This window comes from Nipponia nippon, unplaced genomic scaffold (assembly GCF_047370975.1).
Source record: "Nipponia nippon isolate SJK-2023a ecotype South Korea unplaced genomic scaffold, ASM4737097v1 scaffold_11, whole genome shotgun sequence".
NCBI lineage: Eukaryota > Metazoa > Chordata > Aves > Pelecaniformes > Threskiornithidae > Nipponia > Nipponia nippon.
In genome coordinates this window covers 29,272,219-29,297,458 of record NW_028262302.1, presented here as the reverse complement: position 1 = coordinate 29,297,458, position 25,240 = coordinate 29,272,219, and the positions used below count along the sequence as shown (strand labels likewise).

At 45.1% G+C, this 25,240-nt stretch overlaps 2 protein-coding genes across 3 annotated transcripts in view; both read right to left on the bottom strand.

The window, feature by feature from the left end:
• Window positions 1–366: 366 nt before the first annotated feature.
• On the bottom strand, window positions 367–6,221 carry VCPKMT (valosin containing protein lysine methyltransferase). 2 transcript variants are annotated; one of them, XM_087746905.1, is made up of 6 exons: window positions 4,765–6,221; window positions 4,441–4,551; window positions 4,140–4,212; window positions 3,055–3,174; window positions 1,426–1,530; window positions 367–808 (listed from the first exon to the last, which is right to left on the bottom strand). In XM_087746905.1, the coding sequence occupies exons 1-6, from the start codon at window positions 4,974–4,976 to the stop codon at window positions 734–736; spliced, it is 696 nt and encodes a 231-aa protein (XP_087603031.1). In that variant the 5' UTR covers window positions 4,977–6,221; the 3' UTR covers window positions 367–733. The 2 variants fall into 2 exon arrangements, with proteins under 2 accessions (XP_087603031.1, XP_087603030.1); XM_087746904.1 differs by having other exon boundaries at window positions 367–855; window positions 4,765–6,215.
• Window positions 6,222–8,176: 1,955 nt separating this feature from the next.
• The window catches only part of SOS2 (SOS Ras/Rho guanine nucleotide exchange factor 2), a 56,019-nt gene continuing 38,955 nt past the window's right edge, over window positions 8,177–25,240 (bottom strand). Inside the window, exons 12-23 of the mRNA XM_087746903.1 lie at window positions 24,699–24,821; window positions 21,144–21,247; window positions 19,706–19,925; window positions 18,605–18,724; window positions 17,702–17,864; window positions 16,572–16,689; window positions 15,765–15,937; window positions 14,035–14,151; window positions 12,291–12,552; window positions 11,571–11,612; window positions 10,327–10,436; window positions 8,177–9,947 (exon numbers count right to left, since the gene is read on the bottom strand). Of these exons, the coding sequence (XP_087603029.1) occupies window positions 9,438–9,947; window positions 10,327–10,436; window positions 11,571–11,612; window positions 12,291–12,552; window positions 14,035–14,151; window positions 15,765–15,937; window positions 16,572–16,689; window positions 17,702–17,864; window positions 18,605–18,724; window positions 19,706–19,925; window positions 21,144–21,247; window positions 24,699–24,821 (2,062 nt within the window). The 3' untranslated portion in view covers window positions 8,177–9,437. The remainder of the gene's footprint in view (window positions 9,948–10,326; window positions 10,437–11,570; window positions 11,613–12,290; window positions 12,553–14,034; window positions 14,152–15,764; window positions 15,938–16,571; window positions 16,690–17,701; window positions 17,865–18,604; window positions 18,725–19,705; window positions 19,926–21,143; window positions 21,248–24,698; window positions 24,822–25,240) is intronic.

The window sequence follows — 25,240 nt, the reverse complement described above, 5'->3', positions numbered from 1 at the left end:
GACGCAGGCAGCCACAGCCGCTTCCACTACAGAGCAGAGGTGAGATTTCCTTTGAAATTGCATCTCAAAGCCATCGCTGCTCGACAACAGGAGGCAGCTTGGTGAGGAATATCAGCAGCAACAACAGACCGGCTCACCAGAATCAACTGAAGGTGACAAACTAACGCCGCAGATCCTTATACCGGAAAAGCGCAGGTGGAAATAAAAGAACAATTTCGCGCAGCCGCAGGGACCGTGTGCGTGCTGTATCTGTACAGCACCCACCGCCAGGACGCCCTGCGCCGGGAAGGAGACGCCCAGGACCTCCGCGACGCAGGAGTGAGACAGAAACCACAGGCTGGGAAAAAAAAACCCAAACCCTCACCATGCGAGGCCCACCTCAAATGCAGAAGTTTTATTCACCGGCTATGTGGGGCCGTGTGAGCCCACTCGCAGAGTTTTCACCTCACAGAGCCTTCGGCGCGGTGCCCCCGGAGCCGCTCTGTGAGCCCTCGGCGAGCCGCCCGCTGCTCCCAGGAGCGGCTGCCCAGCAGCGGAACCCAGAACAGGCGCCCAGCGCTGCTCTGGGGGAAACTCTGCCGCCGTTTTCTGCCCTCCTCTGCCTCAGCCCGCAGACACCGACAGCTCCCAGCAGCCCGCCTGGAAGGCGCTGTCCGTGGATCCGGTCTAGCGAGCCCACTTCTTCTGGTGCCTCACGCCAAGTCCACCATCGAGAAGCCATTCTGTAGATGAGTCACAAACCACACTGGAGACAGTCCCTTTGTGGGGTTATTCTATACTCTCTCCTTCTTCTCCAGAGCTCTATGGGCTGCCAGAGGACAGATACTGTGGTCAAAGATCTCACGATGGAAAAGTCTGTAAAGAGATTTAAAAAAAAAAAAGGTACGGATTTTTTAAGCGGCTCGTTTTTGTTTAAGCACCGGACCCGCATGTTGTGTCAGCACAATATGCAAAATATTTTCTTCATGCATAACTTTCTGCTCCATCAATTCACCAAAAAAAGATCCAGCCAACCCTGACAGGCGCTAAGCACCCCCTCTAGAGAGTGGGTTTGGGGAGAGGGCTGCCCAGCAGAGCACACCGTGCTACAGCAGCAGTGGGCATATCGGTTTTATTACTTTGGTGCCTCAAAACTCCAGTTTTGAGATCCCACTGCACTACAGTGCGGAAGCAGAAGAGCAAGTCAGCGTGCAGCTCGAGGACGGTCCTGCTGAAGACAAAGGCTGGCACCTGGCAGAGCGCTGGCTTTGGGAACAAAGGCGCTCCTTTGTACCGGGACGGTTCTGCTCTGCAGCTTCGCAGGGTCCCTAACGGTATTTCACAGCCAGTCTGGAGCTTCACCCCTGGAACGCTCACACTAGGCCAAGTAAACAGCAGCGCTGCGAATTCCTGGCAGCGTTCGCCGCGCCAGTTCAATTAACCTACCGTTTGTTTCCTGTGGATGTTCACGATATGAATGTCTTCGCTGCGATACTCCTCATCGTGCTTATCCAGGGGAATTTTTTCCAGCTCAAAGTCCACCTGAAGCAGCTGGTTATCAGAGAACACACAAAACAGTTCAAGTGACACCGACTGCCCTTCTGAACCAAGCAGAGAAAAGGTCCCACCATATACCCACAGGAGGGCAAGAAGCCTCGGGAGGCTGCAATCGCCACGCTCAGACCATTCCAGCAAAGGCCTCTACAAACATGCAAGCTATTCGCCCCCCCGTGCAGCACATTCACCCTTGATTTAACTGCTCCTCTGCCAATTCGAAGCTACAGACATCTTACAACATTTAAGAAAAACCTAAAAGCTTGTGAGACAACGTTTTGCTTCCTCCAATCTCCGAAGCGCTAAGCCAAACCACAGCACCTGCCTCTGTCTGCCAACCTTCTCAACTGGAGGGGGAAAAAAGGCGAAAAAAACCCCCAGCATCGCCTCTGCAACGTGCTCAGAAGATTAACTTGGCAGAACCTTGGCAAGCTAAGGAAGGAAATAAATTACAAGAAAGCAGAAATCCTCCAGAAACACCTACGCCTATTGTATTTATTGTGGGAGTGGCACCTCATCAGAGCTGATCATAATTATAGCAGCCCTCCTCACAGCCAGGTCCCCACAAGAGTTCAAGGCATGGCTAATTATCAAAGAGGTGCTTTTATTAACACGTACGAATCGCCCTGGAATTCTTGCCCTGCCCCTTTTTTGTAGTATTGTTATTACGTATGATCCCGTACTCCTGCGCAAGGGCTGCTTTTCAGCAGCCTTCGCAGGTGCAGAGTTAAATCCTGCACTGACCGTCGTCCCCGCAGCCTTGGGAGGGATTCTGCTGCTACCCGTCTTCCTTTTCTTTACCTGCACAGAAGACGCAGCTGGGCTATCTAATTACATCACCTATTAATGCTCTGTCAGTAGAGGGGGGAAGTTTTTGCAAAAGCAGCTGTATCACTTAGCAGAGTCTTGAGTTCCCGAGCCACTCTGGAAAACTTTACCTGTATTGTCCCTCTGCTTTCAATGGAACACGCTCAAAGAAAACAGATTTTCACCAGACTAATTTTTAGTCCTCCCACTAACCTCTGGTAACATCGAGATAACCGCTGCAGAAAGAAGGCAGCAACCGACTGCTAATTGACTTGCTCATACAAAAAGGATTGTTTTGATTTTGACAGGTATTGCCTCGCTTACGGTGGCCCTTTTGCAAATCTGGAAGGTAACACAAGCCAGAGGAGCTTTTAACAACCTATGCAAGTCTGGCTGCGCGGATTAAAAGCATCAATACAGCTAAGATTAGTAAGGCACGAAAGGTTAGTTTGACCTTTTGAGGGAAAGCAAGCTCCGTAAGTATCCAGAAAGTCTCTACTACCAGGCTGGACAATAACTTCAAGAGTCACCATCCAAATTTTCTGCCCCATCTAAAGACAAAGGTGCTTCTCCTGCTACAAACTCTACTTTGTGCGGTCACCTGAATTTGTACATGTGGCAACTGCTGTTGATGTTCAGCCGATGCAATACAAACACCTCCTGTATCCAAGCTACTTTCCTAGAGTTCAAAAAGCACACGTTAAAAACACTTACCTCAAAGTATTTTCTCTCAATTTCAGGATTCTTTCCCATAGTCCTCTGTTCGTAACAGCACAAGACGCACGTATCGGGGCCAGTAAGGTCTTTCAGTGTCTTCAGCAGCGGTTCTAATGACTGCCCAAAAGAGGTTAAGTATTTCCCACTTAGATTTCAAGTTCATTTCACTGGTACAATACCCTCTAACTCGACAAAGTCTTCACCCAAGAGAGAACTTTCCAGTTTTGCTTTTCAGGGAGTTATTTTTAGTACTTTAACTGGGACAAAAAGAACATGGGGGCAAGCTGGAAAGCAGAGGAGAAAGGGAGACTGCTGAGGAGAAGAGTTTCACAGACTGACCAAGAAAACTGAACTAGCACCAAAGCCAAACCATCCCACGCTGCTGAGCAGGCATTTCCTTGAGGCACACAACAACGACTATTTCTTGTCACGTTTCAAAAGTGAGAGTTTTCTCAACCATTCTTGGAACACGGCTCAGATCCAGACCACTACGTATGGAAACAGGACCAACGTGCAGGGAGCCAATGCAAGGGGCTGGTAAGACCGCCGAAAGGGCAGCGGGACGTGGCGTTCGTCAGGTCATCTCCCTGTTCTTGCAACTTCTGTTAGCTCTCTGTGCACATCCTACAGAGCTCAAGAGATGGGGCAGACTACAACCACTACTTCGCTGGAGCATGATTTCTCCTTTTGCCTTCCCAAGGGAAGCGTGAGGAGAACCCAAACGGTGCAGATGTGGCACTATTAAATTTCATTTACCAATGCATTAAACAGTTCACAGCTATCAGTCACAATGTTTTGCTTCACACCTCCTTCCCAATGTAAAAAAAAAAAAAAAAAAAAAAAAAGGGGAGGGGAAGCACAAATATAAAGTTTGGGTTTTTTTAAACATTAAAAAAGTCTCTGGTTGAATCTCAAATAGCCTTGAATCTGTTAAAAATGCCTCTTCCAGTCCTGTTCTACATATTCCTCTAAACTACGGGGACCAAGGTGCAAGCACAATATTTATTTGAACACTGCTCACCCTGAACCCACACCCTTCCCGAGGAAGCTTTCTATAGGGGTTTTGCAAAGTCCTCATTTACCTCCTCATAGTAAATGCAATCAGCCATTAGTATGTAATCGGGGGGAGGCTGAAATTCTGTTACATCTTCACCCCTAAAAAGAAGCAAAAAAAGAGGTGAAACCAAGCTTCAGATCCAGCAAAAACAAACGTCGGTTTTACACAAGACGCAGCAGTAAAGGACTGAGCATAAAGGTAACTCCTACGCTCTGGCATCGAGCTTCCCCGTCGCAGCAGCGCTGTCAAGGACCTGTGGCAATTCAAGCAAGCGAGAGCAGAAGCCGCGTTAAAGCCGAACAGGAGCAGTAAAGGAGCATACAAACCATTTCAGTACCTTGGCTCGGACTGACCCCGTCACCAGGTGTTTGTTGTTCTCTATATTGACCATCAGCAGCTCCTGCAGCTCCTCGAGGTCGGTGACGGTCACGTTTGCCCTGGAACACAGAGGAGGTTACCCGTGTAACCCACCGGCCCCCGCGCACAACACCGGCGTTTTGCGAGAATCGAAAGATTTCACAGCCATAAAGCGGGAGAAGAGGTGGGGAAACGGGCAGCAGGGACCTGCCCCTTCCCGGCTGCCAGCGCCCTCCCCGCTTCGCCCTCGCCCGGGGGCTCCGGAGGGGCCCCGGCCGCCCGCAGCCGCTCACCCCAGCGTGGCCGCCATGATGCCGACGGCACCGGTGCCGGCGCCCAACTCGAGGACGTCGCGGCGGGCGAGGGGACAAGCGCCGGTCTCCAGGAATTTAGCGAGCACCAGCGCGGCGTCCCACACCACGCAGCCCACGCCGCCCGCCGCCCGCTGCTCCAGCCGCAGCGCCGGCCCGCCCCGCCGCTCCAGCTCCCGCACGAAGCCCGCCATGGCCGCCGCAGGGAGGCGGCGCGGCTCCTCCTCCCGGCGCCGCCCCGCTGAGGGGAAATGGCGGTCGTTCGCGCCTCCTCGCCTCAGCTGTGCCCTGGGGCGGCCCGGCCTCGCTCCCTACCGGTGCCGCCGTCCCTCCGGGGTGCCAGCCTCTCCCCTGAAGTAGCCCAAATCCCCTAGGAAGCCGTTCCGTGTAAACCGCTCCCTGCCCCTCCTCGCCAACTCTCCTGTAAGTTGCCTGTTAATTACATGAAAGCATATTCTGGGCTACCCTTGCTTGACAGAAAAACGTAGTTTTACTCGTGTTTAGTGCTTGCTGGCAGCAGAGGAGCGGACGTAAAGCTGCTGCGTTAACCGGCCTGGTTGTCGCAGGAGAGAACGCAGGCAGCCATCGCCCGTCGGGCTACTGCAGCCGTGCGCACGCTTGCCACAAGTCGGGCCTCCCTCAGAGGTGGGAGATCCCCCTGGGGAGGCCGCAGGCGGTATGTCAGGCCTTCCTGGTTTAGCCCATCAGGCTACAGAAGACATTAAACACCAGCCGGAGGAGAGACAGCCGCAAAGAAAAATTTTCCACGCGTGAACCGGCTGAAAATGAACACGCAGCGATTCAAAATCTGCTTCACGCGTTACTCAGGGCAGCCTGTAAGCGCTGGGGACGTGCAGTCCTACTGAAAGCCACAAGATTGCTAAAAATCATGGGCCTTGGAGACCCTCAGCCACCATTTAAACTTGCAGAAAGGTTTTAAAAAAGCAGCCGAATAGGAGTTGACCGTGCATCAACATTTTTAAGTGCAAAGGCTTTTGATTTTTTTCCTTGGACACGTGGAAGACAGTTTTTATTACTTTATTTCCTTGCATTTCTTACTAACGCTCACTCCCTTCCCCAGGGAGGAGTTACTGCATTTGCTAGGGATTCTGAATGGTATATTCAGACTTGTGGAGTGTTTTTGAAAATTGGAGTAAATCTGGAAAAAAAGAAGAAACAAAAGATGTTTGCTTTTTTTTTTCCTTTCTTGTTTTTGATCTGCTATAACCAAATCATAGCACCCAAAGAAGTTAGTCCAGCTCCAGAGCAGGGGGAAACGCTAAAACTCAATAACTCAAAATAGGATCACGGAAAACAGCTAAAGATGTTTCTGCTGCTGCTAACTGCCTTCACATTGCATCTGTTTATCTGCGCTCTTCTGAGGGATCTGCCTTTCCCCACACAAGCCAACTTCAAACCCAGCAATTTCACATTTTTCCCCCCTTTTTTTTTTTTCCCTGTTTTTATCTATCCCTCTAATTATGAGGTAACCAAAATATTAATTTATTGCTATCTTGGCATTCCCTCGAACCGCACTGGTGGGAATCTGCCTGCCTTCGACCACTTCCACGGCCAAATAGTTACTTGGGGAACGTGCCCTTCTGTACCGGCCGTTCCTCACGCTGCTGCTGCCCTGCCTCGGAACGTGTTGGGTTTTTTTTGTATTTTCCAGCTCCTGTTATGCTTGGAGGACAGCTTAATTGTGCAGTAAGTTATCCACAAGCAAGGCCCCTTTTCTGAATCAGACTGTGGTTTCTGTACCTCAGGTTAACTCCAGAGCTGGCCCTGTAAAGGTAGCAGTAATGTTTCATGCATCTTTGCTGCCCAGGACATCCCCAGACAGCAGCGAGAGGCTCTTGCAGGAATGCCAGCCTCTGTCCGTGTTAACCTAACGGAGAACCATGACCTGGGCTCGAGACTTGAACTGCATCACTCTTTTTCCTGATGAAACCATCCTGGCCCCTACTGAAAGTTATGCATTTCTTTTTCTCTGGCTTCAACTGTGGAATTTGGAACTGCCGCCCAAATTCCCTCTGTCACAATCAGGTTTCAGAGTTAAAAGGAGGAAGTGTTTCACAGCCGCACGGGTATTTTTGTAGGCTGTCGACACAAAATGTAAGTTGGCACCTAAAAAGGGCTGTTCAGAGAACGGCATCCTTGCACAGCATCATTTCCAGGTTAACTCTAATAAACGTACACTCCTGCTTCCACAACTTTAAACTCTCCTCAAAGTCCATCACAAACCAGAACCTGACAAAGCTCTCGATGGAGGGAAGTGCTTGGATACGTATGGAAGCCATTACCCATCAGCAGATGCTTAAGCTTAAAATGCTCTGGTAAGGGCTTTGCTGAGTCAGGACCAAAATATAAAGCTATCATATATTTTAATATGGGATATTGAAAATGCGTCTGGTCTAAGCACTTGTACAGGAAGGTATAAAGCTGACATTTATATAGTCTAAAATTTGGGAGAGGATTTTTTCCCCTTCAACAACACACAAAATGTGGAAGTCTGAACAAATATTATTCATCTTTTAGCAATAGCTGCTGGTGGGGACTTCAAAAGAGTTAATACAAGGACCTAAATAGAAGAATTTCGCTTGTTCAGCTTATTCTGCAGATCACTGAGACAGTGAAACCTGACAGCCTGCCTTTTCTACAGAGAGCATTAGGGAAGTACTTCACCGAGCAGTTTCACCGCCAGATACCAACAGAAGAGTTCTTCCCAAACTTAAAGAGGACGAGCTGTGTTTTTACTGCAGAGGAAAAACCATCATCAAGGCATTGTCCTCCTCCTGCCCTCCCAGTTCATGCATCTCAGGTTTGGGACTTGTTGAATGTTATTTTTGCAAAATGAAGCAGCTCTCCTTTATAAAGTGCGTTCTGCTCCTTGCCCAAACGGCCCTCAGGGTGACAGCTCTGAGACAGACTCCACCCCTCTCCTCTTCCTCAGGAAAGGAGCATCCAGGGGACGGGCAGTAGGAGAACATCCAAGAGACAGATGGCACGATGAAGCTTCCCAGAAAAAGAAAATGAGCACCCCTCCCCAGGCTTATCTCCTCTCCTTTTCCAGAGGGAATGCCGAGACGGTGGGAGCAATATAGGCAGGCTGGAGAAAAGCCAAGAGTGTGACTTGGAAGGCTGAGCTGCTGCAAGTCCTCTTCCTCCAGCCAGGAGCCAGAAAAACCACTTCTCCAGCTAGAGGGGCCGAGGCATCCGATGGGCGAGTAGGTGGAGGGAAGGGTCCGGCTCCCGGGGAGCTGCCGCGTCTCAGGCCCAGCTGCAGACCGAAGGACAACCACAGCTGGAAAACCGGGGCATTTTGTATTGCCAAAGACTCGGTAAATCCAATTCCCAACCTTGTCCTCACAAGGAACACGCACTGCTCAAGCTCTTAAAAATTAAGACTGGGGTGATTTATTAATCTTGTTAAGAACTCTGATACAAAGCACAGTAAAAGGCCACAGACCAGTAAATAAAATGTGGCTTCTGGCCACTTCATAAATGCTGCTACAGTACTACCAGTAAAACAGACCCACTCTCACACCAGTTCAAACAAGTAGTTCAACTGGCAAATAAAAGTTCCATTCACTGATCAGTTTAAAAAGTTTAATAAAGCTTTAAGTGTTTGCTGGTTTAAATGCTACCAATTTCCAAAATGGATTCACGATTAAGTTAAGTGAGATCTAAAGAAAGGTATTAGGTTTGGAAGGCAAGACTGTTCCTAAGCCAGAGGAAACACTTCTGACCGTAGAAGATTGCAAGAGTAGCAGGCTGTATTATAGGCCTCAAGTCACTTAAATTTATACAGGTTATTAGCGTTATCTGTAAATATACAATATAAACAATTGTACATACATGGCATATAGCTTTGTTCTCCAGAACAGTAGACAACTCTTTAGCTTAAGACACCTTTGCCTACCAAAACAAAAAGGCACATCCGAACAAGATGCATGCTAAGTACTAGGGATCCTTTCCAATCCCCCAGACAGGCAGTCCTCGTCCATCCTTTCTCAAAATAACCACAACCCACTGAATATTTTGGTATTTAGATTTCAACCTATTTTTCTTTTTTGTCTTCAGCAGCAAATCAATGGCAATTAAGACGCGGCATTAAAATATTCGAGAACAGTAGCTGTCACTCACGAACCTCCAAGCTTACACAAAGTTAGAATGCGAGTGGCCGGAGGTTTAAAATCGGTAACACTGTATATCCTCGGCTTGTGTAATCATCCCGTTGTTCTTTTTTTTTTCTTTTTTTAATTAAAAAAAAAAGGCCACTAGTGCTCAAATTTGAAAAAATTCCACAGACGCACCTTTTTTTGGCTCAGTGCAACTAAATGATGTCAGTTTAAATTCATTTAGTGTAGTTTACAGTGCAAAAAATACATTTTGTATACTGGCGTAACTGTCGGCACTGAGGACGTGAACAAGGCAGTGCTGCTGATCACCTGAGGGTAATGCTGTCCAACAGACGCAGGCTAGAGTGTGTGTAGTCTTATTTTTCCAATTTAAACTTTTTTTTTTTTTGATCAGCAGCACTTTTAAGAGCATAAATTTGTGAAAGTACTAGAATACACTGCCTTTTTTGAATAAATAAAAAAAAAGGAACTTTACAAATACTATTCCAGTGTCAATGACTACTATGGCTAAGGTCATTGAGGAGTTTCTGCGTTTTCTAGCAAAGACAGTCTGTGCAAAGGAGGGTGGGAGAGCTCCCTTTTGTAAGTCTTTGGCGGCAGTTTTGGTAACTGAGGGCTCGAATTGTGCCGGGGCGGGACGGGGGGCGCAGGCGGGTGAACCAGGTTGTTGTGACTGGCGCTGATGGCGCAGCAGCGGCGCAGCACCCTGGGAGAGGGCGTGCTGGGGGGAGTGCCGGGGGAGCTGGGGCCTGTGCTCGCCTCCCTCAACCAGTCGGGATCTCTGTGCAAGCGTCCCACCGGCGGCGGCTGGAGGTTTAGAGGGCAGTTGATAAAGTGTTCGGGCGGCCGGAGCGGTACCGGTGGCGGAGTATCGGGCAGAGGGTCCCGGGGGGGTGGAGGAGGAGGACTGTGCAGCGGCTGGTCAAAGGGGTTAGGGTGAGCAGGAGCACGAGGCTGTATCTTTGGAGGTGGCGGCTGCCGGGGTGGGATTGCTGGAGGATCGTCATCCGACTTTAAACTTCCCTACGACATTACAGAGAAAAAGACATTGTAAGAAACGCAGATGTTTAGATACAGAGCGTGTCTTCTGACAGATGCAGAACTCTTGACACCTGCTACCAGCGCTGTCAGAAACATGACGCCGGCATAGCCCTACCTTTGATCCGAATATGACCGCTATGTTCCTGAAGTAACTAGCAGAGTTTGGACACCGGGAACCCAAAACTTAGCAAGGGCAACTGGAGCACTGCATTTGCAAGTCTTTTAGCCTAACAAAGTCCTGCTTGGCTAGATGGTTGGACTCCATGATCTTTCTTAAAGGACTTCTCCAACCTCAATGATTCTATGATTCCAGATGTTCCCTGATTTACTGTTGAAGTTATTCAATATAGGACAGAAATACCTTAGTACTGGAGGCATCCTGATCCATCTTTTTTCGTGGAGGAAGCGGAGGAGGGTTTTGAGGCTCATCACTTAGTTTAGGAAAGCTACCCCACGAGCTGAAGAAAGTCTCTGGAGAGAGAGAGAAGCAGATCTTTTACTGCTTGTGCAGCATCTGAGGAACACACACTAGAACACGAAGCCAAACTAGAAGGAACTCAAATAAGCAGATCTTTGTGCTCCACAGTGGCATGAACCATTAACTTCAGTTGTGTGATGTTCTCACTCGTTTCTTTAATCAGACCCCTCACAAAGCGGTCTCCTATTTCCAGTATCAAAGATAGGCATCAACAGTTAACAGGCAACGCTAAAGGACAGAAAATTCGAGTGACCTCCTAGTGAGCACTTAACCTTCTCTGCAATCCTCTCCACACTGCAGAAATAACCCCATTCACCCTGCTGCCTGCGGTTTGCCCGCATGCCTCAATTCCACTTTGGAGTGGAAGGTTTGTTCTCTCAGCCGTACGGATACACCTTCAAAGTCGGAAATTTAGAGGCTTCATTAACAGGTCTGCGACACTTCCAAAGCAGGAGAATTACACGCTGAACAGCACAGGTGACATCAACTCTCACAGCATTTTAAGACATTTCTAGTACTTCCTTTTTACAAAGGGGGAAAACAAAAATCCTCAAAGTTAAGAAATAAAACAACCCCCTGACCTGTATTTGTGACTTCTGTCACACCTTTGCTTTTTCCCTCTGTATCAATACATTCGGCCCCTGTGCTCTCCAGCTGGAAATTTTAATCATATTATGAAAAAAGTCTATGTGCTTGTGTAATAAGGGAGTAAAAAGAGAAGCTGAACACAGATGAACACAGGATATCCCTCGCAGCTGAGGTACAAAAAGTACCTCTTCTCTCCCAGCAACAGAACAATGGTTTTCACTAAGCGGTAATACGAAATTATCAGGTTGCTTCATTTGTAGCATTAGCCAAACAAAATAATCAGCAAGGACATTCAAAACAGAAGCAAAATCAGACGAGAACCTGGGGGAAAAACCAAAGCAAACCCAGACCAGGCAGTTTTTAGACTTTACAGACTGCTTTACTGGACGCTTGATCTAAAACCTGTACAAAAAAAATCCTCTCAGAACCCTAATGAATGCAGCCCACGTTTTCATCCCAGATTTCAGATTTTAATTCCTACTGACCTCTCCCGAAAAAGCAGAGTTACATGAAACATTTAACGGCGTTACGGTACTCACTCGACTGCGGCAAACTGACGGGAGCGAAGATGCTGTTGTTACCTGTTAAATGAAAAACCGATTAAAGACTTTCCGGACAGAACAGCGGCACTACAGCACGTAACGTATGCTTGTGAATGACCTCGAAGGTCACCATAATCTCCAGGTTTCTGTACTCTAACATGAATTAAGCTTTCCTATGTAAGATATTCCTGAACTAGAGGGTTTAAAGTTACACTAGGAATTATTCTATTCAAGACTGTGTTTTGGAGCGAGTGCCCCATCCCGACTCCTGGCACTTCGGTTCACACCTCAAGACACACAGACTGGATTCCCTTCAAAGGAAATTAAACCAGTCTCACTAGAGCGTCTTCAGTCCACAGGACCGCTCCCGAAACACAGACTGGTGTGGATGCCAGGTCCTCAGCACCTTTTCTCTCTACAGATGTGCCACACGTGGTAAAGCAAGCGTAGCCCCCGCACATCGTGCCTCATGGGGACATCTCCCATAACAGATTGCCTCCGCTCCAGTAGGCAAAGAGACTGGAAACGTCACTTGTTATTTAACTGCTTCCAGCAGGGATTTCCAAACCGCAGTACGCCTAACACTGACACAAGAACTTCACAGTCCACAACTAAATTTTGCAACTTTTTTTTTTTTAAAGGCTGGCATACACACCGATACATTTTGGAAGCCTGAGGGACAGCAACAACGATTATTAAAACATACTGCACGTTTACCGTAAGAACTGTTGAGATCGATGTCTAAAAATACACTGAATTCTGAAGAAGCGGACACCGGCGGCGTAGACGGTGTGTTTGGAGAAGTTGGTGCCGATACTGTCGATTCATGCTCTGCCTCAGTGATTCTACTGAAGCTTATCTTACTCGGCTCCTTTTCAAGTGGCAACGGGTGACTTCTCAAGGTGCCAGAGGTGGAGCCGTGTCTGCCAGTGTTGGGCCTTATCCCAGGAGATTTCAGGGGGTACGTTGTTTTTCTAGGCTGGAGAAAGTAAAGCTGGTTAGTACTGCTAACATTTCAGATAGCAAAATTGTCAAATCTCTATAAGAGACCTTAAAAAAATACTTATCACATACACCTTAAACAGTGTTACAGCCTTTCTTGAGGTACAATCTGTTGTTATCTATACAGCAGGAGTTTATTGAAAAGTTATGGATGCAGCTTAATAAATCTTTTTTCCCCAGCTTCATTCCCCCCCCCCCCCCCCCCCCCCCCGCAGCTATGAAGAGTCCAAGTTGCAGATGCATGCCCACCAGGACAAAACACAGGGAAGAGCAAGTCACAGCCTTGGGCGAGAGACAGCGATTTCAAGTGCCCCACAGGCCTGCCGAAGAGCCTCCTAACAGCACCGTCAGACACGCTTTGTGCTTATACCACAGAGGGCCACCAGGCCCCTGCGCACGTCCGAGGTCAAGGACACACGGACGCACGTTGCCTACGTCCTCTGGGTTAGTCAGTACGAAACTCTTACACACGCGTCACCGGTGTGAACGAAACAAGGTGTAACAGCACAGATCAAAGCCGATTCTTTGAAGATGAATTACGCTCCCGTCCTATGGTGGGGTACGGACGACTCCACCTCATTACAGTACCCAGAACTGGACCTTCCTGAAATTCCAATGAGAACGTCTAGTTTGGAAAACAGGAACTCTAAAGAATTCATGCCCGGATGACCGAGACTGGCAGCACGGACATCTGTTTTTAGAAAATATTTTAAGGAAATTACTGCAAGCAGTGTTTTTGCAACAGTAACTTCTGTCGTTTTCTTGCCATATTCGTAATATCATCTTACTCATTCCTCTAACAGGAGATTGCTAAAACGATTTATAGCTCTCCCAAAAATTAGAGCTGTCTCCAGCTACTCAGAAGTACAATTACAACGTATAAAACCCCAAGAATTCTAGAGAGCAATCTTTCTGCTTAAAAAAGAGCTCCGAGCTATTTTCTTAAAAACCAAGATTGCTACTCCTTTAAACCGAACTATATTTTGATCAGAAAGAAGGTCGCACCTTATCAATTCTGTGGTATACTTCAATTTTTGCAACAACGCAAAACACTTAGACAAAAGAAGAATAGAAATTAACTTCTACGTAAAGAAAACTTAACACATTAATTATGTATAAAAGCTATATTTCAATTAATATTAATATTTTATAAGATTTTTGATACTGTGAAATGAAAAATGTTAAATGTTGTTACACATTCTATCAAATGACTATATGCTAAGAAACCTAAATTTATACTGTAATATTTTTTTTCCCCCAAACCTAAAAATGTTCATTCTAAAATAAGCCAAAGGTAGTATGTTTTAGTAGCGACAAACGCCTGAAATAAAAGTATTTTAAAATCATCTCACGATACAGAATTCTGAAGGAAATATATATGGTTTATTGAGTTAACTACATATTCTTTTTCAGAGCGGCTAGAGGGTTTTAGCTATTTAATTTGCAGGACAAGACTTACAAATCTAGGTGGTTGCTTGCAGTTTCGAGGTTCAATTTCTAATGACTTGTTGAACAGATAATCTGTAAACTCTTTTTCTGGTATCTTCCCCATAGGATTGAGATTTTCAAAGAATTTCTAAATGAAACAAGCATCAATAATATTTAAAAAAATAAGCACATACACAGAATTTGATTGAAATGCTTGTAATTCACTGATTAAAAATCTAGCTTTGCACTATTCTGAAGCTTTATTTCCAGGAAAAACAGAGTAAAAGGTTCCCCGAAATAAATACAAAACAATTCAATGCAAGAAATGATCAAGTTCACAGTAAGTTTCCTGACATGAAAGAATGACCTTGCTGTAAATAACCAGACACAGTAAACGAAGTCTTCTGTAAACAGTTTGCTAGTATTTTTGACTACTGAATCACGCGCAGCACAGCAGCGTTAAAGGCCGTGCAACGGCGTACGCCTGCCTTAAGAAGCTGAGGTCAGAGCTCTGGGAAGGAGCAGAATACAGACGATACAGCAGTGAAAGCCAAGGTCCTGCTAGTGCCATGTCTCAGAGGTGCCTTGGATGTGATCAGTTAGCTCCAAAGAGCAGGAAGGGACGGAGGACAAAAGCAGGAAGGTCGGAGGCAGGGACAGAGCAGGTGCTACGGCACACGGATGGGAAGGAAGGCATGGCTAGGACGGGACTGGCACCACGGGCTCGGGTCGGGACGAAGCTCCCCGAACGCCTGACAGTCCTGCGTGCGCTGCTCCTGCTGCAGCTGGAGCCTGCTGGTGAGCTGCGGCATCTTCCGTTCGGTCTTTTTTCCAGCACAAATTCTGCCATCCCTTGAACCGAGTGTACTTCTTGGCTTAAGAATACTGTAAATCTCCTAAAGCCTTCCCAGACACGTCCACAGCAATTAAACACACAATGCAAATAACATTTTAAGCAGCAATATTATTGCCCATTTAATTCTTCTTTGTTGCTTCCTGCCTGCTGCTGCTCACTAGCTGAGACCGAGAGCTGCCCACACTGCTGGTTCTTGGAAAGGTTACAATTACCCGTGCGCTTCAGAAGCGCGGCTGGGCACTTAAAGCTATTTTTCAGTCATTATTACCTCCGTATAAAAGCACCTACCTACCTTTACCTGGCTCACTGTTGTTTCAGCATCTTCCTTTAAATTACCTGGGATTCACTAGGCTTTGTTGTAGGTAAGTAACCACCCGAGCACCCTCTCCTTTCTAAAGACACTGGTGCATCCCAGACGTTTGCTTAGCTTCTGCCGTGCCGAGCGACCGCCGGGATTTGTGAACTACACACCCCGACCGTCAGCGGGGTCGGCAGGCTTCGGTCAGAGCTGACCGGTCGTTACAGAACGTCCGAAGGACTAAACACACTAGGCACGTCCAGAGCATTTCAGGTTAAAAGCAACTGGTTTTTCTCCAAAAAGTTCTGCTGTTTAGTCAGTAGGTCTTATTCATTCTGTTTTGTTGCTAAAAAAATCTCTCCGATACCAGGCTGCAGAGCAATAAGGGGATGGACAAGACCCAGGACATGGAATTTGCTTGGCAAGCAAATCCCCACCAGCCCTTTGCTGTGGTGCTTTGTTGTCTACCGGCCACTGCTCCCCCTCTTCCGCTGGTCACTGTTCACGCAAGATTAGGTCTAGTACTAGAAGATTAGTTAGCCGTTTTTTGTTGCGTACGTCCTTTTCCCTCTCCTGTCCCCAAAACAGATATTTAATGTTTGATTACCCGAATTTCTGGCTCTATCCGTAAACAGTAAGGCTGGTTTTGATACTGCTGAATTTCTCCTGTAATTTCAGCCACTTTTCTCCTCTTACTGAAGTTAATTAATTCTTTCCCTTGTCTTTTAAGGAAGTCAGGATTCCCTTCTTCTGTCTTCAAAATATTTGTTAGGTATATTCCTGATAAAAAGAGAAGTATTTTTTTAAATTTCATTTTCATTCCAAGAGCTGCTTTCATTCTTTCTAATGAATGATAAAAAAGTCTGCACATAGGTAGACCATCACCTTTAACACTCCAACAGTTTATTAACTGGCAAGAATGAATCAAGTCTGCGTTTTACATAGGAACAATATATTCTTGAAATAAGATGTTTTATCTCCCTCACATGAGATTCTGAGTTTAGAAAAAAACATCTTCGGGTCATCGCCATAAACAGATCACCAACGTGGAGGCAGTGTTAAGCAAAGTAAGGTAATATTCATACCAATAGAACACCAGTAATCTGTATGCTAAACTAGAAAAATGAATTTTATCTAAAAGACACTAAGTCTTTTTTACCTGAGGTAGTGGAAAGTACCCCTGCCCAGGGCAGGGAGGTTGGAACTAGCTGATCGTTAAGGTCCCTTCCAACCCAACCCATTCTATGAAGTCTAAAAACATTACGAACCTAGGAAGTCAAAAGTCACACATTGCATTACAGAGTTTTTAGAGCTAAACACAACCCTGAATGCTTCAAGCAATATTAACACATCTGCATCGGACTCAACTTAAGACTGACCACACACAATATTAGCCTGCCCTGGCGTTACTTACCAAAGAAAGGCACGCAGGGTGGATTGATTGACTTGAGCTTAGCTAGATACTTTTTAAAATGATCTTGACTTAATTCTACTGCTTCATCCAAAACTCTTTTTTTTCTTTCCTGTAGTGCCTAAGTTGTCAAAGGAAAAAAAAAAAAAAATAGGGATGCAAATCTTCTCAGCAGCACGGTTAGCAAAAACAAGGCAATTCCCCAGCTCTCTTAGCAAAACTTAGGAACCGAGATTCAGATTTGAAAGAACCTCTTTTGGAAATGGTTCACTCTGGACTACAGCACTATCAGTCCAACAATTTAGCCATGTGAATCATGAGGCTACTGTAAACAGACTACTATTTCGTCTATCAACTTACAAGCATAATCCTGGTCTTTAAATTTAATAAAAATTAAACACGTAATTTTGCATTTAACTTAAAGGCCTCGTACTGCCTTTAAAAGACACACAGAACTCAAAACATTTTATTAATGCTTCTTTTTCTGTTTTAGCCAAGGGAGGCTTTGCTGCCAAATCCTAGGCATTTATTTTCCTTAGTAAGTGAAAAACCGAATCACCACTTGTGTAGTAGCCACTCTTCCTACTGTCTATCTAAACCGTTTCAGCAGTTACCTGTTTCTGCCTCTGACTGTCAGGATTTTCTGAGACTCTCTCATCCAAGAGGAGTTCTTGTGATCAACTGCAATCCGAGTTTTAGCTATCCCCTCCCCATGCCCTTCTACCCCCACATTTCTTGTGTAGGTAGGAAATGCTGCTGTTACGGTGTTCCAGCCCAGGGGTCTCAGCCCTGGGATCCTCCTCTTTCGGACCCACAAAGTGCTGGACTGAAGCAACAGGTTCATTTCAGACAGGTTAACCAACAACCATCAAATGGCCACGGCGTTTCCCCTTTTGGGGCTGAATACATGCGAGAAAACATCTGCTGAAAAGCTCCACTTCCCGTTACAAACCCGTTGAGACAACCAGCCCATCTCATATGCTTTCCCATAAATAACTTTGAACATTTCACACTTGTTTTCTTCAATGAAAGCAAGTGCGATACGGATACTACGGATTTCACTTCAGAAGCGTGTGTGATACATTTCTGGATTCTCATTTTTTTTTTTTCCAAGAGCAACGCCCAAAACTTACCTCAAATGTGTGATCTAGTCTGTACACTGACACAGAGTTCATTGCACTGACGATCTCCAAAACACCATTGAAATTATTCAGATCTTGAAAAACCTGCAAGATTTCTATAATCCTACTCAGCACAGCCACTCGCTCTTCAAAGTTCTCGGTTTCCACGATGCACCTAATCAAAAGACATAATTTGAGAAACACTGATAAATAAAACCTGACGTTTTGCTAGCTACTAAATCAAAATTTTCCAAGCAAAATCTGTACAGTACATCCAGCACGCACATTTTGGCGCTCTCTCAAGAATCTCAAGTACAAATTTATGTAAGCACATCTTACAGATGTTCGAGTTGGAAAGCCAAGAAAGGTTTTGGCATATCCTGTACAATAATAAAGCAAACCCCAAGCAAGATCCAGGATAAGCAGGGTGACTCTCATGCCACTGTAACTACAGTGGCATTTTAAACTCGCTGGGTTGGGTATACGTACACCAACTGCTGCACCCTGCTGACTGCAGCACTGGCCACGTCCTCAAAGTATTTAATCATCTCAGATGAGAAGGGAGAGACTAAGATAGGAGGACAGACACAACAGCGCTTTCATCAGAAATGTAGAAAAGCGGTGCCGAGTCCTGCACTGCCTTCAACACCTTCTGATGTACGGCAGAAATGTAAGCAGGACCCATGCTGACCAACTGGACGTAACTGGGGAAAAAAAAAAAAAATCTCCTAGTCTCAGGAAGAGGGAGCGTACACGACTGGCACGGCACGCGCCCTTGAACCAAAACCTGAAATCACTGTAACGCCGCACAGCCATCTCAAAATTCAAGGCGACAGAATTCAAATAGCAGAAAAATGTTTCTCTCTGAATTTCAGTAGGAGTTAATGCCACTACACTATCACCACCCGTACTTACTTTTCAAACCAAAGAGTAAGATTAGTAGTATGGCGAATCATTTTCAATAGATTTGGGGAGTTAATTTCCTTATCTTCTTTAGTCCACACGCTACCAACGAGTTCAGAAGGCTGTACTGCCCTGATAATGACAAAGCAAGATGCAGAAGAATGCTCAACACAAATAATAATTGTACGTTCTGTGTCTGTATCGAAAGAGTATTTCTTCCCTTAATCATGACTTGATATTTCACAAATGCAATCCAATCTACTGCACAACAGTTACTTAGAAGTAAGTTTTTGACACGTATTTGACTATAGAAGGAAACACATTTTTATCTTAATTAAATTGGCATTTTTGAATAAGCATTTTCAGAGAAGAAAATGACAAACGAGTTAAGTTTAATTTCCTGAAAGCATAAGAAAGCATCTTAAAGACAGTTACAATTTTTTTTTTTTAAAAATAGGAAGCTGAAGTACTTTGAGCCACCTGCTGGAAAAGTGGCCTATTTCAACAGAAAACCTGCTGTCACTGAAGGATGAAAGGATGCTTCACCTTTATGTTTTGCAAGACCTTAAAGAATTCCTACCCAGCCAAACCTAGCACTCGCATCAAGGCCAGCTCTAATTATGGCAGGTAGCAACAGAGCTAGGAAACCACAGAGTACTTATGGTACCAGACCAAAAAACTCTTCAGAATTAGATGAGAGGACCTTGACGTACCAGTGCTACGGCTATATGCGTGTAACACCCGGGCCTTTGCTGAGCAGCTCTAAAGGAAAGGGGCAGAGACAATCGTCTTCTCTTTTTATGCTGCAACAAGCATTTCTTATTAATGTAATGCTAAGTTTGCTTTCAACAAGGAGACGATACAAGTTAGTATTATCTACTCATAATATTTTAGTGTCCTTCCTGTATTTATGTTGTCAGAACTCTGATATTGAGATTAAAAAAACTTTTTTTTTTTTTTTGACTTCCATATTTTGATATTGAACAGATGGCAACAAAACCACTTTCCATAAACTCTGTAAGTCAGGGGGACATACTTTTGTCTGATTCTATAAATCAGGACTCTTCCTTCCTCAAATAATCTAAAAAAGACGTGTATTAGTTCAATCCCTACCTATAAAGGTCAGACTCAAGAAGTGTCAGCTGCCGAGCAATTTCTATCGGATGCAGCGTCATGAGGTCCAGCGTTTCGCTGTGCCCAACGCGCCAGATGTGCCACTCGATCGGGGGAGGCGGGCTCTCAAAGGTGATGTTGTGACTAATTCCATTTGCTTGAGCTTTCTTTCTCTTGATGATTTTAGCAATGGATTCCACCCACTTCTTCATGGATTTTCCTGCAAAACAGAAACCATAAAAAAACCCTCCTTTTTTAATATCATCTTAACTGACTTTTGATTAATTTAGTAAAACCAATCCCCCCCCCAATTCGTACGTGCACACAGAATTCTGCCTTTCTGCATGCAAATTAATTAGGTTTGTAGTTCCCTATTTTTTTTCTTATGGGTTCTTGCACCTGTATCAGCTGGCAAACAGACACATGTGAACAAATTCTTGGGTGCCCAGTTGTGTTTAACCACACTGACTGACAGTTTTTGAGTGGAAAAAACTGACCCTGTATACTTTGTATTCTACTTTTCCCCCTCAGCTGCAACCCTCTCCGCTTTGACTGCTAGCTTCATCTACTTAGAGGAGAAGAACTAAAAAAGTGAACAACAATCCAACTGAGATCTTTGCAACATGCTGTACTAGCGCGCTGCAGGATAAAAAGATGAGAGCAATACACGTTCGCAGTATTAGCCCAACATTTACGGCACCCAAAATAGCGGACAAGGCGGGAAGTACCTTCAGCAGTTCAAGGCAAATATCTTTTAAGAGACTAACCAAAATTGCGTTACTCCTCTCTGGTCAGCAATGGTTAGCATGGAGACCTCTGCAAAAGACAAACTACTGTTCGCAAAGTTTGTCTCAGAATCATATCGCCCAATGGACGGTCTGGCAACCTGAAAAGTCAAGTCTAGAATTGCCAGGATAATGATTAAAATTGACATGCCAACACTGCTGCCCTCCACACAGGCTGCCAAAAAAAAAAATCGGCTAGTTTGCAAGGGCTTGCTCCAGAGGAAGCGATACCAAGGGGGTCAAGTACCCTCTCCTAAAAGGATAATGGTTTTCAGCTGGAACTTTCAGTAAATGGGAAAAGAACAAGATGGAAAAAAACTAGTCTCAGTAACCACCAGGGAAGGAATTCTCTACAAATACAACAGGAGGAGGAAGGTGACAGTCTGAATTAGAGAGTCAGGCAAGGATGAACACTACTGTCCAGCAGTAACTATAGTTAAGGTAAATATCATAATGCTTGAAGTAATTTTTGGTAGCTGTTTAGGCTCCAGGCCAAAGCTTGCTCATGCAAAGGAGAGTCTCATAAACACCTCAATTAAAGGCATTAAAATTACTCATGTGTGTAAAGATATTCTCATGCCTAAAGCCTGTCAGGATTAGACCAGCAGGTTGTACCAAAACGTGGAAGAACAACAGGACACCAATTACCATACCTCTTACGCTGGAAATAAACGTCTCCAATCTCTCTAGTAACTCCAGATCTCTTTCAAAATCATAAAAATGGTGCTCTACCCAGTGACGAAAAACATTTAATATTCTGAGGAAGGAGAGAAAAAAAAATATTATGTTTGTTTTTAAGGACTTCCAAGGCTCATTCCATGTAAACACTAAATGAAACGCAATTCTACAAAAGCTGAGTTACAGATTCACGTAGTTGACGACTATCAAAATACATATGGACAAAGGGGCAGAACAAAGACTAAGCATGGCACCAATGACCACAGAAGTCCCCAAGTATTTAAAACCTAATTTTCCAGTCTTAGCAGATACATAGTTTGGTGGTTTTTTAAAATCTTACATAAAGAATGTTAGTGTTGAGGTGGTTTCAGAAGAGGAAAAAACTTATCAAAATCAGATAAGACTGGTATTTCTAATGTAATTTTTCTGATTTTTTTCTTTTTTTTAAAACTAGAATAGCTAATTGGGATCTCCCATTTGGTAAGAAAGATTTTTAATTGTTTCTTTCCCATACACAAATTTCAGCTTAGAAGTTGTTGCAAGTGTACTGCCCTACTTTTACAACTTTTCAATTACACAAATGGCCGTACTAGGTCCAGTACTTCCTTTAAGAATAACACTAAACTTTCTCTTGATTTTTCTCTACACTTTCTCTAAAAGACCGCTAATAAACAAGCCTCTAAAGGTGAGCTACAACTGCTCTTCTGCCTTCTACTCTTTGGACGTATCAGGATAAAAAACTGTTTTGCCTCTTCTTCAGGTAAACAAGTTGAGCTTGTACCTCAAAACTTTGATTTATCAGGGTGCACTGTATCACCTTACCTGAAGAGAGAGCAAAAATCTCCTACATCAACCAGTGCAACAGATTTTCCCTGTGCCAATCCAACAGGAGGGATGGGATGATGGGGCTGATGGAGAGCCCACGGCCCCCGACTCAGAAGAGACGGTTGCAGCAAGACGTGGTTCCTCCTGCCCCATCGTCTTTGCAGAAGCGGCTTGGCTGTATGCAGAGCGCTGCTCAACTCCCCCACTCTCGGCAGCTCAGGCTATTAAGGTAAACCAGTGCTAACCGCGTATCGGACTACCGCTTGCGGTGGCTCAGCCCTGTAGAGCAGGGACAAGAACATCTGAGAGGGACAGGGCAGGCAACTGACTGTCATCTGCCAGTCTGTTGTGAGCCAGAGCCCTAGAGAAGCTGGCTGGTTTAGCTTAGTCAAACGAAGGGCGCGCGATGTGAATCCATGGAGAAGTAAAGAGTTCTCTTCTTCCCAGTGTGTAAGTTAAAGAATAGGGTTTATCCCATGAAAGAATGGCTACCCAAACAGATCCTTTAGGCTGGAAATGAATGATAGCTGCTAACCGTCAAAGGAGTGATGTTTTGAAACAAGTTCCCAGTAACAGTAATACAGGATCTTATCTAATCGGTCTTTGCCTGTGAGATAACATGGTAGGAACACTGAAGAAGCAAGAAAGATTGCCTGGTTCTGCTGACTGCGTTTCCAGCTCAGCACCTCCTCTTTCTCATGACCTCACAGGCATTTAATCTAGTCAAAGACATTCCCCTTTCCGTGCCTATGTAGGGCACAGCATGCCTACAGCACCTTCTACAAGATGGGGAGCAAGCGCTGGGGAGGGAGGGATGAGCATCTTCATATTCTCCACCTTCTTTCCAAATCGCAGCTCTCTCTGAAGTAGAGGTCAATGCTATTAACAATACTGGAATTTACAAAGTGCCGGGCATTATCAACCTAACAGCTCAAATTCAGATGCTTATTTTCAACTGTAACACAGTTAAGAGTTTCAAGCTACTAGAAACACGCAGTATCTCCTAAATTCAAAGATTAACTATAAGCCACAGAAGGGTGTGTGTTAAATAGCAGCTTTAAACCACATCTCTCATCAAGCAGGCACCCATAAATGGACTCAGCGCACCAACCATAGCATAAATCAGACAGCAAAGAGCAGCTGTCACGATAAGAGGTATCCTCATCTCTCAAACAAGGAAAGAAAACAGAAACCAAAACCAAAGACCCTGGAAACTTTGGAACGGGGCACAGGTTTCAAACAGCTCAAACATAACATACAAAGGCAAAAGCGCTAAATTGATTTTGGAAATTAATAGCAAGAAACGTGGCTAATTGCTGCCTCAAGCTTTTCTACAGGTTCCAGTTCACTGGTAACCACTTGTCCTGCTCAGCTATGGCAGTCAGCAGCGCTGCAGGAAGATACATTGGTAGCCTAGCTAGTAGAGGAGGCTATAAAAAATAGCAACAAAAGCAATATAATAGTATTTAAACTCTTGAGCCAGTTATGTCACAAAAGCCCAATCCGTGTGAGTTTCTATGAAGGGGCTCTACAGGCACCTACGTGGATGGATGCAGAAACAGCTACCAGAAAACAGTACACTGAAACCAGGAGAAGTACGCGCTGAGAGGCAGCGCGCGAGGCTCTCCCAAGAACCGATAACTCTGGAGACCAGTGGTCCTGCTGAACCCACAGCAGCTGATAAACTGAGAACACCCGGGACCTAACAACTCTGTACAAGGCCACGAGCACACATGAGCATGAAGGTTACACTGAGGCTGTGTAACTTGGACTACATCCAAGGAGGCCGTGGCAGCTATATATCGACAAACACTACGGTATTGCATACATTTTTATATTCTTATATATATATGCACACAGATATCTGATGAAAATGGGACTCCTAAGTGACTTTCTGAACACCTGCCTTGAAGGTACTGGCATGTCAGTATGACCCTTGGCTTTGAGTAAACTGCTGTTGCTCCAAACAGGTAACTATGAACGACCGTGTGTGGTAAGGCAGTAACTGAGGGTACTGTGCCTATATAGTTACCTGCCATTAATGGTAACGTCTTGATGCTACTAATAAAAACCGTTTAACGAATAGAAGTTGTTCTAGCAAATATTGGTTGTGGTCTGTGTCTCCTCCTGACTTGATCCCCTATCAGGGAAACAATTAGCCTCATCCACGCTAGAAACACCAAATTGTTCCCCAAGTTAGCCTGGTCAGCAAGACCTTGAAGATCCACTGAGCCCGTTGTGATGTGCAGTACAGACAAGAGCCTCCCTGTCTGTGTGCAAATACATCAACGGGGCTGGGAAAGGGAGTAAAATACCAGCGGGACTGGGAAAAAAAAAAAAAAAATGGAAACAGAGAAACTATCTTCGTAGGGCCTGTTAACAAGGAATCCATTCAAAACGCAGTCAGAAACACTTTCAGTTGTACATCTCTCACCCACACCCGCTGTACGTAGCAGCCGTACAGCGTTCTTGTGGGTGGTGATCACAGCTGTGAGCGGCAGAGAACCAAAGTACAGTTGCAACAACAACAGAAGTCAGTGTGACTAATCGGAACATGATTTGGGACATTAGTCTGGCTGCAGACAGTGATAAGTCCCTACTTGACAGCACAGCAGTCTCCAAAAGAGATTACTGTCTCCAGGATCACCATATAATCACTGAACTAAAGTCTGGCTCGAAGAGAACAAATTTAAAAGCAAATAAACCTGAGTTGTACTGGCTGGACGTATTCCTTGCGAAATCGCTTAAGGTCTGCGCTGATCGGCTGCTCTCCTTTCTCGATTGCCAGCCTGTCGGCTTCAGTAGGCTCCGGCTCTGGGATTTCAAACCTATGAACAAAAGTACCAAAAAACTGATGGCAATTAAGATAAAACACAAACCCTTTATGTAGGACATTAACAACAACTGCACCTAAAAAAAATTCAGTGCGGTGAAACTCAAGCAGTCATCCAATATCCAGTTTGCCTGGAATTCCCTCCTCCCCTGGCTACGTATTGCTAACACACCCAGCTCTCGCCCTGGTAATTCGCTAGTTCCCTGGTCATCACAAGATGTCTAGACTAGGATGTAAGGTTTTTAACTACCTGCTAGCTTGATTAAGTGAAGATTAGAAGAAAGCTTAAGAGCGGCTTTATCACACTGTATTAAAATGCTGTTTACATTAAGAGTCTGTGCCTTTCAAACTGCTTAGAACATTTCCGTTCTTATTTGCGTCGAGACTTAGGCATACTCAACTACACTCTCGTGA

What these genes read in the sequence shown, in the direction of transcription:
- VCPKMT (XM_087746905.1), bottom strand. Translation starts at nt 4,976, where the DNA reads ATGGCGGGCTTCGTGCGGGAGCTGGAGCGGCGGGGCGGGCCGGCGCTG. An exon ending in ATCATGGCGGCCACGCTGGG is followed by an intron (nt 4,552 to 4,764) that starts GTGAGCGGCTGC and finishes TCTGTGTTCCAG; the next exon opens with GGCAAACGTGACCGTCACCG. An exon ending in TTGAGAGAAAATACTTTGAG is followed by an intron (nt 1,531 to 3,054) that starts GTAAGTGTTTTT and finishes TCTGATAACCAG; the next exon opens with CTGCTTCAGGTGGACTTTGA.